This window comes from Heptranchias perlo, chromosome 2 (assembly GCF_035084215.1).
Source record: "Heptranchias perlo isolate sHepPer1 chromosome 2, sHepPer1.hap1, whole genome shotgun sequence".
In the NCBI taxonomy this organism is placed as follows: domain Eukaryota; kingdom Metazoa; phylum Chordata; class Chondrichthyes; order Hexanchiformes; family Hexanchidae; genus Heptranchias; species Heptranchias perlo.
Window position 1 is genome coordinate 36,732,593 of NC_090326.1, and position 18,472 is coordinate 36,751,064.

General features: G+C 45.1%; 1 protein-coding gene across 4 annotated transcripts in view; it reads left to right on the forward strand.

The window, feature by feature from the left end:
* Positions 1 to 13,125, forward strand: part of hivep1 (HIVEP zinc finger 1) — a 239,673-nt gene extending 226,548 nt beyond the window's left edge. For 3 of the 4 annotated variants that reach the window (XM_068001730.1, XM_068001732.1, XM_068001731.1), the window contains exon 9: positions 11,430 to 13,125. In XM_068001730.1, the coding sequence (XP_067857831.1) occupies positions 11,430 to 12,590 (1,161 nt within the window). In that variant the 3' untranslated portion in view covers positions 12,591 to 13,125. The remainder of the gene's footprint in view (positions 1 to 11,429) is intronic. The other variant, XM_068001733.1, reaches the window with a different exon arrangement.
* Positions 13,126 to 18,472: the final 5,347 nt, after the last annotated feature.

An 18,472-nucleotide genomic window follows, 5' to 3' on the forward strand; every position in this document is an offset into this window, starting at 1 on the left:
GAGGATGAGAGAAGGGAATATGATGAGCTTAGGAAAGAGGTTAAAATAAAGAAAATTAGGATGGCAAAGAGGAAATATGAAATGAAACGGTCGAAGAATATAAAATAAATGGTAAAGTATTCTGTAGACACAGAAGCAGAATTGAGACAGAGGTAGAGCCACTAAGAAATGAACAAGATAAGCTCACAGGAGATGATACTGAAATGGTAGGTATACTGAATAGATACTTTGCCTTTATACTGAAGAGGCTAACAAAGAGGAAATGACAACAGTAGAAGAAGAGGGATACTACAACAGTTAAGATGGAAAGAAAGTTCAAGACAAGCTAGCCAAATTTAAAGGGGACAAAGCCTTGGGTCAAATGGATTTCACCTGCAGATACTCAATGAAACTAGGGAGGAGCTAACAAAGGCACTAATCTATCTATAAAAATTCAATAGAAAAGGGAATAGTGCCAAAGGACTGGCGAACAGCAAATGTAATTCCCATTTTCAAAAAAGGAAATGGAATTAATCCAGGGAACTGTAGACCAGTTAGCTTAACGCCAGTGGTAGGAAAAATTCTAGTAGAATTTTTGATAAAAGCTCAGGTAACAAACCATTTAGAGATGGAGAATATAATAAAAAATAGTCAGCATGGGCTTTTAAAAGCAAGGTCATGTTTAAACAACCTTATTAAATTCTTTGAAGAAGTAACAGAAAGCTAAGATGAGGCCAATGCATGTGATATGTGGAATCTTACCAAAGTTCATGTATAAGAGACTCATGACAAAGTGCAGTCAGAGGCCAGGGAGCAGAATGGATTGAAAGATGGCTACAAAACAGAAAACAGGGTGGAAGTTAGAAGAGCTTTCTCGGACTGGGAAGAAGTGGGATGTGGTGTCCCGCAGGAATCCGTGCAGGGACTATTGATGTTCACTATATATATATATAAATGATTTAGACTCAGAAATTGGAGGTATGGTATCAAAATTTACTCATGGTACCAAATCGAGAGGTAAAGCTAATAATGTGGAGGACTGCACCAAAATATAGGAAGAAATAAGCAGTCTTGCAGAGTGGGTGGATAAATGGCAAATGGAATTCAATATAGTGAAGTGTGAGGTGGTGCATTTTGGTAAAAGGAATAAGGAGGCCCCTTATTCCTTGGTAGGTAAAAAACTAAATTGGATAGAGGAGCAGAGAGATCAGGGAGTACAGATACATAAATTGCTAAAAGTAGCAACACAAGTTGATACGGTCATAATGAGTGCAAACAAAGTACTAGGGTTCATTTCTTAAGGAATAGAATACAAAAGCAGGGAGCTAATGTTAAATTTATACAGAACCTTGATTAGAGTATTGTGTGGAGTTCTGATTTCCATACTATAAAAAGGATGCGGAAGCACTGGAGAAAGTGCAGAAAAGGATTTACCAGAATTGAGAGGATGCAACTGTCAGGAAAGACTGAACAGGCTGGGGCTATTTTCTCTGGAAAACAGAAAGCTAAGAGGAAACCTGATAGGGGTCTTTAAAATTATGAAGGAGTTTGATAGGATGGATGTAGAGAAATTGTTCCCATTTATGGGTGAATCCAATTTGTGGGTGAATCCAAACAAGGGGGCATAATCATAAGATAGTCACTAATAAATCAATAAGGAATTCAGGAGAAACTTCTTTACTCGTAGAGTGGTGAGAATGTGCAACTCGTCACCACATGGAGTGGTTGAGGCGAATTGCGTAGATGCTTTTAAGGGGAAGCTCGATAAACACGAGGGAGAAAGCAATAGAGGGATATGGGGGCGGGGGGAAAGAGGTAATTAGAGTGGGAGGAGGCTAATGTGGAGTATAAACACTGGCATGGACCTGTTGGGCCAACTGTTTCTGTGCTGGAGATTGGATATAATTCTATGCATGCTGGGCTCCACAATGGGTGAGGATGGTGATATTCATAGAGCCTCCTCCTTCTGTTATTTGCCTGGTTGTTCATTGCCATTCTCGACCAGATGTAGGGCTACATAAGGCCCCTCAAGCCTGCTCCGCCATTCCGTAAAATCATGACAGATCTTCGGCCTCAACTTCACTTTCCCGCCCGATCCCCATATCCCTTGATTCCCTTACAGTCCAAAAATCAATCACTCTCAGCCTTGCATATGCTCAACGACTGAGCATCCACAGCACTCTGGGATAGAGAATCCCGAAGTTTCACAACCCTCCGAGTGAAGAAATATCTCATCTCATGTAAGATTCTGAGAGGGCTTGACAGGTAGATGCTGAGAGGCTGTTTCTCCAGGCTGGAGATTCGAGAACTAGGGGGCATAATTTCAGGATTAAGGGTTGCCCATTTAGGACTGAGATGAGGCCCTTCAATGACCACAGTGATGGGAGGGGGCAATTCCTCAGGAGCTCCCGGCCTCTGGGGGGCACCATCGCATCTTAGCGAGCCATCCACCAGTGCAGATACTCACACCTCAGTGGGTCCTAGTAGTCAATTAGTTGGATTGGCACCTGGTTAGTCACCACACACAAGTGAGCACGAGCAGACACTGATGGCAGGGGCAGCTGTGGAGAGTCCACGTCGGTGGGCGCACTCCTCTCCAGGCTCTGCTCAGCTGGACGTAGATGCTGAACCCTGGGGGTCATCCTTTAAAAGGAGAATGATCGAGGGACAGCAGCACATTTGCGAAGTACTGGAACAGGTGCCACGCACAATCTCTACAATAGCGGAGAGGATGGAGGAGTCCAACTCCTGCATTAGTGGAATGGTGGCACAGGTACATGAGGGAACCTCTGAGATAGCGTCTCAGGTTAAGTGCGGAAATGTCTGCGATGGAGAGAAGGCTAGCCTCCATTGAGCTTAAAGCACGGCTCACAAATGAGTCCATTCAGGCCCTAACAACGGCCGTTCGGACTCAGGGTGAACAACATTCTGCTGCCTTAAACAGGCAGGCAGAAATTTTACAACTGGGCTTACCTGTCATCACACATATTCTCCAAACTGTTCTCCAGCAGGGTGGTAGGAGTGATGTGGGCCTGGCCCAGGAGAGGGATGATGGCGAAAGGGGACATGGAAGTGGGGATGCCACTCAAAGTGCTCCCACGTCTCACCCGTTGCCCCCCTCAACCAATAACCACAATGCTGCCTCCTCTCCAGGTGGCCGAGTCTGCCCCTGCACAGGTGCAGGTGGAGCAGTCTTTGGCGGGGCCCTCACAGGCTCCAAAACCCAGAGGGCGGAGGCTAAAAGCATCTAAGCAGTCAGGGCATGAACATGAGCAAACTGCCACTACCTCTGCTACAGCCACGGGGGATGCACCACGTAGAACTAGTAGGAAGAGAAAGGCAAAGGTTTTGTGATCACAAAGGTTATGCACAAGGATGTTTGACCGACTGTCATGTTTTTCATTTATATTTGGTTTTTGATAAAGTCACATTAAATGTTATCATTCTCACCACTACTGCCACGTCTTGCCCATTCTTGACTGCCTTTTGTGATAGGGCCCTTTCATATGTTTCATCATGAACGGCGAGACTTAATGCCACCCAGTGGGTGACTTTACAGTGGGTGTATGTGTAGTTGCAGGACTGTTTTGTGCGGGCCGGGGTGGGGGGGGGGGTGGTGATGGTGTTGATGCTGCACTTTCCAGGTGGTCTGAGGACTGGACTATTCTCACTTTGTGATCTCCTTATGAGAAGCGTTCCCATATTAGTGACTCCTTCGCCTCATGAGCAGCCAGGTGAGCTGCTGCTCTGCCGATGGGCTCCTCCTCCTGCTGCTGCTCCTCCTCAGTGTTCATGGCAGATGTGTGGATGCTGGATGAGGGCATGGGGCCTCATCAACCAGTATCCCTCTCTGTTGCGTCATGTTGTGCAGGACAGAACACACTACTATAATGCGACCCACTCTCGCTGGTGCATATTGAAGCGCTCCCCCAGAACGATTGAGGCACCGAATTTACAGACCAGGTGGCGCTGTGATTGACATTGTATTGACGTTGTTCCTCGCTGATGGGTTTCCTTAGAGGTGTCATGAGCCACGTGTGCAGGGGGGGTATCACTTGTCCCCGAGGAGCCAGCCCTTAAAGCTGTTTGGTGTGTGGAAGAGGGCCGGGATGTTGGATTCCCTCAGAATGAACGAATCATGGCAGCTGCCAGGGAATCTCACACAGACGTGAAGAAATCTTTTGCGGTGATCACAAACGAGCTGAGTGTTGATGGAGTGATACCACTTTCTGTTGATGAACAGTCCGGGCTCATGTGGTGGTACTCGGATTGCTATATGCTTGAAATGGATTGCACCCTGTACACGTGGGAAGCCAGCCACAGTGTAGAATCCCACTGCCCTCTCCATCTGGCTGAGGTCGTCCGTGGGGAACAAACCGTCGGTGACCTGTCTTATGCACTTGTGGGCAGACGACTGAGAGACCCCGGCGATGTCACTGGTGGCACCTGGTGTGATCCGGAAACGAAGAATTTGAGGGCAGTGGTGACTTTAACAGCAACGGGTAATAAGATGAGGCGAAGCCCAGCCGGGAGCAACTCGGCATTAAGGAGGCTGCAGATGTCTGCGACCACCAGGCTACTCACTCTCGGCTCCTATGATAGGTCCAGGAAGCTGAGTTTTGGCCTGTGGACCCTGTAGCGAGGGTAGTGCCTCCTGTGACATTGGCCCCTCTGTTGTTCCCCTCTTTGCTCTTGTGCAGGTGCCTGTGGCGCAGCACTGCTTAGTGGAGCTACACGTGGCAGAAGTGCATGCCGTGCCTGGCGAGGATGGTGATGTTCCTCGTCCTCGGATGTACTGGTGAATGCAGCCATTGCACCCCCCCCCCCCCCCCCCCCCAATCAGTTTGTTTGAGGGGGTCCGAAAAGTTGGTCAATATGGGTAAACAGAACAATCCTGACTGTGAACCAAGAATTTTCAGTCTAAACATAAAAATCTCTCAGCCAATCGTTTGTCTGAGAGAACTGAGTGCCCTGCTGCAATAACTCACCTTTTATCCCCATCTGTCAAACAGGGATTTAAATGTGCAAATGTCTGCCTGCTGAAACCCGACTACTTTCCCATGACGTACTTCACACAGCATGGGAAACACGTTGAGGCAGCGTTAAAATCGCTTGCCTTCATTGTAAATTGGATTTATGGACTTTTCAAGTACTTTAAGAACTTGATTTACTGCTTTAAATATCATCCCACTGGCTTTAATTAATGATGGGACTTCCGGGTTCTTCAGTACGTTGGAGCCGGGATTCCTGCCTGCTCCAAATAAAATCCCGATTTTCTTTGCCCCCAATGCACCCGCACTTCCGTTTTAAAATTGTGCCCTTTGTGTCCTCCTCACAACTTACTTTCCCACCTAGCTTTGTATTGTCAGCAAACTTGGATACATTACGCTCAGTACCATCATCTAAGTCATTAATATAGATTGTAAATAGCTGAGGCCCAACCACTAATCCTTGTGGCACCCCACTAGTTACAGCCTGCCAACCTGAGAAGGACCCATTTACTCCTACTCTCTCTTTTCTGTCCGTTAGCTAATCCTCTATCTATGTTAATATATTACCCCCAACTCCATGAGCCCTTATCTTGTGTAACAAACTCTTGTGTGGCACCTTATCGAGTGCCTTTTGAAAACCTAAATATACTACGTCCACTGGTTCCCTTCTATCTACCCTGCTAGTTACATCCTCAAAAAACTCTTAATAGATTTGGCAAACATGATTTCCATTTCATAAAACCATGTTGACGCGACCGAATCATATTATGATTTTCGAAGTGCCCCGTTACCTTGTGCTTAATAATGGATTCCAGCATTTTCCCTACTACTGATTTCAGGCTAACTGGCCTGTAGTTCCCTGTTTTCTCTCTCCCTCCTTTCTTGAAACATTTGCCTGAGGAAGGAGAAAATCTCCGAAAGCTTGTGAATTTAAAATAAAATTGCTGGACTATAACTTGGTGTTGTAAAATTGTTTACAATTGTCAACCCCAGTCCATCACCGGCATCTCCACATCCTTTCTTGAATAGTGGGATTAAATTTGTTACCTTCTGAACCGCTGGGACTGATCTAGAATCTAGGGAATTTTGGAAGATCACAACCAATGCATCCATTATCTCTGCAGCCACCTCTTTTAGAACCCTAGGATGTAGACCATCCGTTCCAGGGGATTTGTCAGCTTTTAGTCCCATTAATTTCTTAAGTACCTTTTCTTTACCAATATTTAGCATACTGCCTTTGGTGTTTAGCATGCAGGTATGCCTATGTAATAGCTTCACTGGGTTGATACCTCATTCTAAGGTATGCCTGATACTGCTTCTGGCATGCCCTTCTGCCCTCCCTATTGACCATGGGTTGGTCTCTCATCTTGATGATGAGTGAGGAATATGCCGGGCCAGAGGCTACAGATTGTGTTGGTATATAGTTCTGATGCTGATGACCCTCAATGCCTTGAGCTTCTAATTCTGTCCATAGTCTGTCTCACTTAGCAGGGTGGTAGTGCCACACTACACAATGGCGGATGTCCTCACTGTTGTGTCCTCACATGGAGACAAAACTTTGTCTTCAAAAGGATTGTGCGGTGATCACTTATGCCAATGCTATTGTGGAGGGGCTCATTTATGACAGGTTGGGTTGATGAGGACAAGGTTAAGTAGGTTACTTCCTTTTGTTAGTTCCCTCATCACCTGCTGCAGATCCAATCTGGCAGCTATGTCCTTTAGAACTTGGCCATTTTCTGGGTTGCCTCCTGATTGCACTGCGTCTACTAGTTTGGTATCATCTGCAAATTTGGCTAATTTGCATTGGGTTTCTGAGTCCAACAAAGCATATCGTCAGCAGAAAACCATCAGCCTAAACAGACAAGTTGTCTGGGAAAGGACTCCACAACTAGGGCTATGGGGAAAGAGCAGAGGAGTGGGACTAATTAGTAGCTCTTTCAAAGAGCCGGCACAAGCACGATGGGCTAAATAGCCGCTTTCTGTGCTCTATGATTCTGTGACTTTGTTATGGACCACTCAATGATGGTCTGAAGTATTAATAGGTTAATCAGCCTGGAGGGATGTTATTTGCAATCACATACATCTTATGCTATTGTCAAAGTTTGCTCAGACTGTTCTTCAAAAGTACTTTGAGGTACCTTGCTGCTTAAGGTGTTCTATTCAATTTGTCAGCATGGCATGCAGAAGGATTACAAGAAGCCCCTGGTCACAGCTCAAAGGATAGGCTTTGGCTGATGGCTGACCTTTTGAGAAGAGGGCAGGATCATTAATGGGTTGGCGATCTCTGTGACGGACTCTTTGTGGCCTGCCAGTATAATCCTGTAAGAGGAAGTCTTTGACCACAGTGAGTCTTTAGGCAGCAGTGAGTGTTTGAAGGTTACAGCCACCAGCCATAAGGATGATTGTTTTAAAAAGTTTCTGTGCCAGCCTAACAAGGGAAGTTGGACTAGTTCGAGGTTACTGTCAGTAAGAGTCTGGTTAGTGACAATGGACTGAATTCTCCTCCATGATCCCGCCTGAGATCGGGGGGGGGGGGGGGGGGTGGAACAGAGAATGAGGCAAAATCTGACAGTGAGGCGTGCTGCCAACTCACTGCTCCTCCTTGGATTTCCTTCCTCCTGCCCCGCCACTTCCCCGCCCACTGCACAAAAATGGTGGTGGTGAACAGGGCCGAGATTTCCGTCAGATTTCCCTGGCATCCATATGCATTACCACCACTTCCTGCGACCAACATGTAGAAGATGGCGATAGGCCCCGGTAAATGGTGGTAATGGCTATGAGGTCCCCCATTGGAGGAAGAGGGCTTTGTATCGAACTCCTCTCTCTTTCCCCCCTCCCCACGGCGGCATATCAATCACCTCCAATCTAGGGAACTCAGCCGGGATTGGGGTGGAGTCGGAAGGGCATGCAGCAGTCTCTCACCACCAGAACTCTGCTTCAAAGAGGAGAATTTTTTTTTTGTTCATGGGATATGGGCGTCACTTGAGAAGGTGGTGGTGAGCCGCCTTCTTGAACCGCTGCAGTCCGTATAGTGAAGCTTCTCCCACAGTGCTGTTAAGTAGGGAGTTCCAGGATTTTGACCCAGCGACGATGAAGGAACGGTGATCTATTTCCAAGTCAGGATGGTGTGTGACTTGGAGGGGAACGTGCAGGTGGTGTTGTTCCCATGTGCCTGCTGCTCTAATCCTTCTAGGTGGTAGAGGTCGCGGGTTTGGGAGGCGCTGTCGAAGAAGCCTCAGCGAGTTGCTGCAGTGCATCCTGTGGATGGCACACACTGCAGCCACAGTGTGCCGGTGCTGAAGGGAGTGAATGTTTAAGGTGGTGAATGAGGTGCCATTCAAGCGGGCTGCTTTATCCTGGATGATGTTGAGCTTCTTGAGTGTTATTGGAGCTGCACTCATCCAGGCAAGTGGAGAGTATTCCATCACACTCCTGACTTGTGCCTTGTAGATGGTGGAAATGCTTTGGTGAGTCAGGAGGTGAGTCACTCGCCGCAGAATACCCAGCCTCTGACCTGCTCTTGTAGCCGCAGTATTTGTGGCTGGTCCAGTTAAGTTCCTGGTCAGTGGTGACCCCCAGGATATTGATGGTGGGAGATTCGGCGATGGTAATGCGGTGAATGTCAAGGGAAGGCGATTAGACTCCCTCTTGTTGGAAATGGTCATTGCCTGGCACTTGTCTGACGCGAATGTTACTTGCCACTTATCAGCCCAAGCCTGGATGTTGTCCAGGTCTTGCTGCATGCGGGCTCGGACTGCTTCATTATCTGAGGGGTTGCGAATGGAACTGAATGCCGTGCAGTCATCAGCGAACATCCCCATTTCTGACCTTATGATGCATGGAAGTTCATTGATGAAGCAGCTGAAGATGGTTGGGCCTAGGACACTATCCTGAGGAATGCCTGCAGCAATGTCCTGGGGCTGAGATGATTGGCCTCCAACAACCACTACCATCTTCCTTTGTGCTAGGTATGACTCCAGCCACTGGAGAGTTTTCCCCCTGATTCCCATTGACTTCAATTTTACTAGGGCTTCTTGGTGCCACACTCGGTCAAATGCTGCCTTGATGTCAAGGGCAGTCACTCTCACCTCACCTCTGGAATTCAACTCTTTTGTCCATGTTTGGACCAAGGCTGTAATGAGGTCTGCAGCTGAGTGGTCCTGGCAGAACCCAAACTGAGCATCGGTGAGCAGGTTATTGGTGAGTAAGTGCCGCTTGATAGCACTGTCGACGACACCTTCCATCACTTTGCTGATGATTGAGAGTAGACTGATGGGGCGGTAATTGGCCGGATTGGATTTGTCCTGCTTTTTGTGGTCAGAACATACCAGGGCAATTTTCCACATTGTCGGGTAGATGCCAGTGTTCTAGCTGTACTGGACCCATGTTTAGAGAGAAAGTGAGTTGTGACTTTGTTGTCAATTATCTTGTCTAAATCAGCCAATCTAAGCACATGTCTTGAGTTGGTAAAAGTGTTTATCCAGTCTGCCATTCAAAGAGAGGGAAATTCATGAGGTGGCACGTGGTAAATTCCAGTAGCCAGTGTTCAAAGTAAGGGTTCTCTAGGATACCTCTGTACACTATTATTTAACTGGATAATGGGCAGAAAAAAATGCACTCTGGATTGTAAGGGACATGATGTCCACTTACGGGAGTGACTGTTGAAGCTGAATCCAAGAAAATATCTATTGTAATAACTCAAAAACATGGCATTTGAATTTTAAATAGCCTAATTGTGTGGATTTTGTCAATTAAAAAAAATCAATACCGCAGACCTGCATTATTATCCAGGCCTTCTTTTCTGCAGGGTTTGTGTGCTTTGGCTGCAGTTGGTAGAACCATGTGAGACTTTGCATCAAAGCCCAGTCACATCCTCATCCAACATCCACACACAGGCACTTTTCAGCTGGAGTTGCTGGGCAGTGATCAGGCGCCAGGCTCACTTTTTTTTCTCCCCTTTCTGTAGCCCAAGGGGCTATGGTGGCATCCTATTGCCATCATAGCAAAGGTCAGGTAAACGCAGGCTGAGGGTCAAATCTTGCACCTTCTTGGTTTATACAGATCAGTGCTATACATTTTATTCATTTGCAACTTTTAAAAAATAAAATAATGAGACTTTTTAATATTTTACCTGTTCACTATTCACTTGTGCCTAGATTTTCTGATGCCCATTCTTGTAACACAAGCATTAACTCTCATAAAATGAATGGTTTACTGCCAGCATTAAAAAAAACACCAGTTGGAAGATCTAGGCTGCGATGCGCAGAACAAATAGAACACGGAAAAACAGATCTTTGTGTCCAAACAATAATCAGTAGCTCTAAATATTTTATAAGTATAAGTCATCAGGTAGAAATTATCAGAAATGTTCCACATTCCTGCGTTGATTATCCACATCTTCACTGGATGACCATTTGTGTGTCCTTTTCAAACCAGACTGATAGTGATTTTTCTGTAAATAAGTCATAATTCAGAGAATATTGAAAACTAGTAGTTTAGGATTGGGGATTACTATTTGTAGTTTCAAAATACAAGAAGATGTTAATAAACTTGCAGAATGGACTTGTAAATGGCAAATGAATTTCAATATAGATAAGTGTGAGGTGGTGCATTTTGGTAGGAGGAATAAGGAGGCCGCATGCTACTTGGAAAATAAGAATCTAAATGGGGCAGAGGAGCAAAGGGATCCAGAGGTACACATTCAGAAATCATTAAAAGTAGTAACGCAAGTTAACAAGGCCATAAAACGTGCAAACAAAGCACTGGGGTTCATTTCTAGAGGAATAGAATTGAAAAGCAGGGAAGTTATGATAAACTTGTATAGAACCTTGGTTAGACCACACTTAGAGTACCGTGCACAATTCTGGTCTCCAAATTGCAAAAAGGATATAGAGGCACTGGAGAAGGTGCAAAAAAGATTTGCAAGGATGATATCAAAACTGTGAGGAGATAACTATCAAGAAAGACTGAACAGGCTGGGCTCTTTTCTCTAGAAAAGAAAAGGCCGAGAGGTGATCTAATAGAGGTCTTTAAAATTATGAAGGAGTTTGACAGGGTATATGTAGAGAAGAAGTTTACACTTGTGGGGAGTCCAAAACTAGGGGCCATAAATATAAGATAGTCACTAATAAATCCAATAAGAAATTCAGCAGAAACCTCTCTACCCAGAGAGTGCTTAGAATGTGGAACTTGCTACCACAAGGAGTAGTTGAGGCGAATAGCATAGTTGCATTTAAGGGGAAGCTAGATAAGTAAATGAGGGTGAAAGGACTAGAAGGATATGTTGATAGGATTAGATGAAGTAGGGTGGGAGATTAGTGTGGAGCATAAAAACCAGCATAGACCAGTTGGGCCGAATAGCCTGTTTCTGTGCTGTAAATTCTACGTAATTGCATGTACTCTTTTTACTGACTTATAACATATTAACTGAAAGTTTCTTCTTTCTTATATTTTTACCAGCAGGTCCCTTCATCTATCAATGCACACGTGTACCAAGCAAGGCCATTCATATCTGCTTCTCCCATGTCTAGTCCATGCAAGTTGGACAGTCAGCAACAAAGGCAGCAGGTGGAGCATCAAGATGTGTTGGGCGAGAAGCCTCCTTTACACCTCTTCAGCCACTTGCCTCTTCACTCTCAGCAGCAGGTCAGGACACCGTATAGCATGGTCCCTGTGGGGGGCATCCAGTTAGTTCCGGCGGGTTTAGCTGCATACTCCACATTTGTACCAATCCAGGCAGGACCAATGCAACTTACCATCCCAGCTGTTAGTGTTATTCACCAGACAACTAGCCCTGTCAGTGAAGATGTTGTGGAAACAACTGACAACATAAAGCCTTTGGGTGAATCAGAGGCAAACAAAGTTTTGCCATATATTCCTTTTGGGCAAGTAAACCCATCTGGCTTGCAGAGTACGAGCATCTCAAATATCCAAACTCTTAACACTTTAGGCCTAGAGACATTAAACCTTTTGGGTTTGGCGAGTTCAAATATAGGCCCACAGATGTGCCCTTCAGGCCTTTCATTTAACACTGTTGGCCTTCAAGTGTTGACCACAAACCCACAGACTGAGAGCACACTATGCCAACAAAACCATGTTCCAGGAGTCCAAATAATGAACATCGCACTGCCTACTCTTGTGCCATCCATCAACACAGGGCCAGAAGGTCAAACGAGTATTGAGATGCACTGTACAAGCGAATCTTGTCCGACTAGGACCGAACAGACACCTGTTACAGTTAATGTTAACCAGATGGCCTGCACACTATTCTCTCAGGTTTCTCCTCAAATCCAGGCATGTGGCCTGAAGGACTTGTCAGACCCTATGGACTGGAAACATGGGCAACCAAATAACACCGGCAAAGCGCAAGGACCTTACACAGAACATGCCAGTAAAACCATGTATCTTAAGGCACACAATAACAAAACAACTGCTGGAGCTGTGACAAACTCTGACTCGGGGCACTTAAGGGCAAACTCGAAAGAGGTGACCGAGTCTCCTGTCCATCAGACTGCTTCTCCAGAAAAAAGAGGAGGGAAGCCTGCGGGAACTACACGAGCTACTGTGCAGTACAGCGACGTCAGCAGTGATGATGAAGACAGACTAGTGATAGCAACATAAAGGATTTTTGCAGGACCCTTTTTGTGCGGCTATCACTTGTCCTTTTAAACAAAAATGAACACATTTCATGGTTTCTTACTACACAAGCTCTCTTCCCCTGAAAGCACACTTTTTGATGTAGATATTATGTTTGTGCAATTGTAAACTAAGACCAACTTAGAAGAAAGATGTCTTTTTGTTCCTTGTCCGCTCCAGCCATTTTTGTACATGTTGTATAAACAATTGTGCCTTTCAAATTTCTTGTTTAGAAACTGTACAGATGATAAAATATACAAAAAAGTAGTTGCTTGTGCTTACTAATTTTTTTAAAATTTTACAATGTGTGGTGTCATAGTAAGGAAATAACTACATGTTGCACTGATAATGTAAATTTCTATGGCTATGGGGCAGTCTTTCTGTGTACAGGCGTAAATTGTATACCAGTTCATATTTATTGTATCCATTTTTTTGATCCATGATCGGTTCTTTCTTTCTTGCTGGGAGTAGGTTTACATTCAGGCAAACTATCTCTCCAGAATAAACAAGATCAAGTAAAGTCTTTGTTTACAGAAATTGCCATATTATTTTCTTTACTGATTTTCCAGGAAATCCATTGTTTCAAAACAGAAATACAGAGAATGATACATTTATATCATTACTGCCCTATCCAGCAAAAGAGAGGGAAGAGGAATCTCTCTGCAGGAGAGAGGGGGCTTGACTCCCTCTTGGATAAGACCATAGCCTCCCTCTGTGCCTATCTCAGCATTCTTCGAAGGGTCCATCAAGGCACTCACACTGCCTCTGCCTTCTTATGAACAGCAACCCAACCGCCCCATCCTACTCTGTCGCCAACCTTCCCATCCAGCGCACCCGCTGGGGGAAAATCTTGCCATCCTCCTTCCCGTCCCACTCATCCCTCCCATTGCTGATCCTATGGACTCTGCCAGTGGATCAACAATTACTGCCTCTGTCCACATCTCCCTACAGAATCTTCGTTCACTTACAAACAAGGCCCTTGCCATCCATGACCTTATTTTGGATGATTGCATCGACATCATGGCCTCGACGGAAACTTGGCTTACAGGGGAGGATACCTTCCCCCTTACTACAGCCTCTCCACTTGGCTGTACCTTCCACCACCTGCCTTGCCCAAACCGTCGCGGTGGTGGTGTGGCCCTTATCGTTAAATCTCACCGTATCCTGTCCCCTTACTTCTCTGGCATCTTCTTTTCCTTTGAGCAACTCGCCTTGTTCCACCCATCTCGTCTATCCTTTAAAATGCTCGTTCTCTACCGTCCACTTAAGCCCCACGCCAAGTTTCTCAACCTCATTCCTTTCCTCCCTCATCCTCTGCACAGAGCGACTTCTCATCCTTACTGATTTCACCCTCCATCTCAATTCACCTTGCCCTCACTCCTCTGAGTTTGCTTTCCTCCTGTCCTCCCTTACCCTCTCCCTCCATATAAACTCACCTACCCATATTCACGGCCACCTGCTCGACCTTGCCATCTCATGACATATTCCCATCGTGTCAGTCACAGACAAGGCCATCGCTGATCACTTCCTTGTATCCCTCATCACGTATACCTCACCACTCACATCTCCCTTCTAACCTCACCTCCTTCAGTGTCCGCTTCTGGAAAAAACTTTCCCCCTAAGTCACTTACAACGGCACTTTCAACCTCTCAACTGTCTAGCCTTTGACCCTCCGTTCACCACAATACTTCTGCTGCTACTGATCTGTTAATCATACCCTCACCTGCACCTTAGACGCCCTTGTCCCCATTAAAAACCCTTGCTCTCCCCCAATCTGGTCTTTCCCTTGGTACAACCCCCATCTTCACTCCCTTGTCCAAGGGATGCAGAATTGAACGTTATGGCGCACAACTGGTTTAGCCATTCATAGCCAGATCTGGCTGGATCACATCAAGCACTAGTGGGCCTTGCTTTCCTATGCTACAACTGCCCATTACTCTAGGATCATACTGGAATGTAAAGATAACCCTTTGCTCCTTTTTCTCTACTAACAACCATCTCCTGCTCTCTCGACCCTATTCCCACTAAACTGCTGACCACCCAACTTCCCTTCCTGGCCTCCATGTTAGCTGATATTGTAAACGGCTCCCTCTCCTCAGGTAATGTCCCCCTCCCCTTCAAATCTGCCGTCATCACCCCCCCCTCAAAAAACCCACCCTTGACCCCTCTATCCTTCCAAACTACTGCCCCATCTCCAACCTCCCTTTCCTCTCGAGTCCTTGAACGTGTTGTTGCCTCCGAAATCCATGCCCATCTTTCCTGCATCTTTATGTTTGAACCTCTCCAATCAAGTTTCCACCCCTCCAACAATATAAATGACATCCTATGTGACTGTGACCATGGTAAACTATCACCACTCATCCTTGCTGACCTATCTGCAGCCTTTGACATGTTTGACCACATCATCCTCCTCCAATACCTCTCCTGCGTTGTCCAGCTGCATGAGACTGCCCTCGTCTGGTTCCACTCTTACCTATCCAGTTGTAGCCAGTGGCTTCTCTTTCTCCCCTCCCCCCGCAACATTACCTCTGGAGTCCCCCAAGGATCTATCCTTGGCCCCCTCATATCCTCATATTCCTCATCTACATGCTACCCCTTGGCAACATCATCCGAATACATGTCAGTTTCCAGCTCTACCTCACCACCACCTCTCTCGAGCCCTCTATTGCGTTTGTGATGTCGGACTTGTCCGACATCCAGTCCTGGATATGCCAAAATTTTCTCCAATTAAACATTGGAAACACCAAAGCCATTTTCTTCATCCCCTGCCACAAACTGCATTCCCTAGTCCTTGATTCGATCTCCCTCCCTGGCCAGTGTCTTAGGCTGAACCAGATTGTCTGCAATCTCAGCGTCCTATTTGATCCCGAGCTGAGCTTCCGACCCCATATCCTCTCCATCACAAAGACTGCTTACTTCCACCTCTGTAACATCGCCCATTTCTGCCTCAGCCCATCTGGTGCTGAAACCCTCATCCATGCTTTTCTTATCTCTAAACTCAACTATTCCAATGCTCTCCTGGCCGGCCTCCCATCATTCCATTCCCCACCCCCCCCCTCCTGCCCCATATACTTGAGCTCCTCCAAAACTGCTGCCCATATCCTAACTCGTACCAAGTCCCGTTCATCTATTCTCGCATTGACGTCCGATCCACCAGCGCCTTGTTTTTAAAATTTTCATTCTCATGTTCAAATACTTCCATGGCCTTGCCCCTCCTTACTTCTGTAACCTCCTTCAGCCCTACAACTCTATTGAAAAAGGTCTTAACCCCAAATCTCTCATCCTTGGTAACATCTTAATGAATCTATGATGCATCTTTTACACTGCTTTTATATACTTCCTATAATAGGAAGCCCAAAACTGTACACAATACACCAATTACAGCCTAATTAAATTCTTGCAGAAATTCAACAATATTACCTTCTTGCCTTTGTGTTCTGTGCCTCTAGATACAAAACCAAAAATCCCATTTCCCTTTTAATTGCCTTGCTTATTTGCGGTGCCACTCACCATGACCAGTATATCTGCATACCAATATCACTCTACCCATCTAAAAATCTCATCGTTTAATGTCATCATTCCCTATTACTTCCCAGATGTCTCTACATTGAACTGCATCAGCCACCTAACTGCCCAGCCTACTGTAGCTTATCTATGTCCTGCAATCTTTACAGTTTTTGTCACAACTTGTCAAACCCCCAATGTTATGCCATCAGCATATTTCAATATTGTTCCCTCAATTCCTAAGTCAAGACCATTCATTTGTGTATAGTAAATAAGAGTGACCCCAACTCTCACCCCTGTGGAACACCACATCTTTGTAGTCTGATTAATATCTTCTTGCCTCTACCCTTTGCTTCCAAACATCCCCCTCTCCATAGGACCACATTCCTCTTTGTTCCATGTGCTATTATATTTGCCATTAGTCTCTCATGTGGTGCCTCATCAAATACTTTTTGAGAACTCGTATAAACCACACCCACGGCACTTCCTTTATTCTGTCTGTTATTTCTTCAAAGAATTCTGTAATGTTGGTTAAGCATGACTGGCCTTTTAGAAATCCATGCTGCTTTAACTCCTGTTTCTCCAAGTAATTAATAATTTCATCCCATATTATAGACCAACAACTGAAGTAAGAATAACTGGCCTATCATTTCCTGGCTTATCTCTTGCCTCCTTTTTTGAAAAGAAAAGTCACTGTTCACGTAACAAAATATATTATGAGCAAGGGAGTAGGGAGATATTTCTGCACCTCCTACTTTATACAAATATTTATTGGGGTCTGATGGTAAAGTGTTTTATTTCAATTTTAAAAGCACATTTCCTTCCTGCTTGATGTTAAGCTTGTGTATTTCCTCTATAATGTTAAGGAATGTGAACATTTTCTGAATGTTTCAACTAAGTCCCCATCACTGCAGTAGATGGCAGTCTATTCCAGTAAAACAGTCATTCCAATTTGCTCCCCTGAGGTGCTGACTCATGCTGGGACCTCTGGATTCTGGGATTTACCCATGGTTCTTGGGGGACTCTCCAGTGGTAGTTTTACCCATGCTGTTTAGAGTAGGTGAAACTGCTTTTTAATGTTTGCTTCTTTCATTTAAGTAATGGACTTGTGTGTTTGGTGAAACTTGTTGTATTGTACGATTGTACAGTCTGGACTAGGAGGGTCACAGAAAAGCTGAGACACTGCAGGGCAGAATGACCTGTGAACCATTGTCCTGTGCAGGTTCCATTGTTTATGCAGAAGTATAGTTGCTGTAGTTCTCTCAGATACCGGACAGCAAATACTGGCTTCTCCATCACAAATGCAGCCTGCTCTGCACTCAGCTATTTTTTTCACCTATCAGAATAGCTGCTGCTGAGAGTACATGCAGCACCAGAGGTATGTGAATCATCTGCTTTTACCTGGTATGTGCTGTAGAAGAGAGACAGTTCAGCTTTAATTTTATTGAAAAAACCTCCCTTCCAACTTATGTAAGTACTGCTGCACCAAGCCATGTTTGTGTGGCTACACCCTGACATACATAGAAGTTACAACACAGAAACTGGCCATTTAGCGCAACCAGCCCATTTCGGCATTTACCCTCCATATTTATCCACTCTGGTTCCATATTCCTTCATCTCCTCCTTTTCCTTCATCCACCTTGCCAATTTACCTTGAATTGTTGACCTAGTTTCTGTCTCAGCCACTAATCCTGGAAGTGAATTCCATAGCCTCACAACTCTCTGTGTAGAGATTTTTCACTTGCCCTCCGTTCTAATTCTCTTATATTTAATCTTGTATCGATGGCCCCTTGTTTTTGACCCCTCAGCTACTGGAAACAGTCTGGTTTATCTACCCTGTCCCATCCTTTCGTAATAACACTTCTATCATATCGGCCCGTAATTTGTGTTATTCTAACAAAACCCCCTTTTTTCATCTTTCTTCGTATTTGTATTTCCTCACACCAGGCCGCATCCCAGTGAATCTGCATTGTACCCTCTAAACCTCAACATCCTTCCGATTTTGTGGAGCCCAATACTGCACGCAGTACTCTGAGGTTTTATTAAGGTTTTATATAGGCTCATTATTACCCCTTGACTTTAATATTCTATGCCTTTTGTGATAAAACCTAGAACTCCATTAGTTTTTTTTTACAGCCTGAGGTGCTGTCTTTAATGTCCTATGAACCTGTATCCCAAATCCCTCTGCTCTCCCACACTGAGCTTACTTTCATTCACAGTATAATTACTGCTGTTTTTTTACCAAAATGCAACATCTCACACTTACTGACATTGAATTCCATCTGCCATTTTTTAGCCCATTCCCCCATCTTATTAATATTCTCCCCCTAATGCATACCTTTAATCTTCTCTAGTGATCTCCT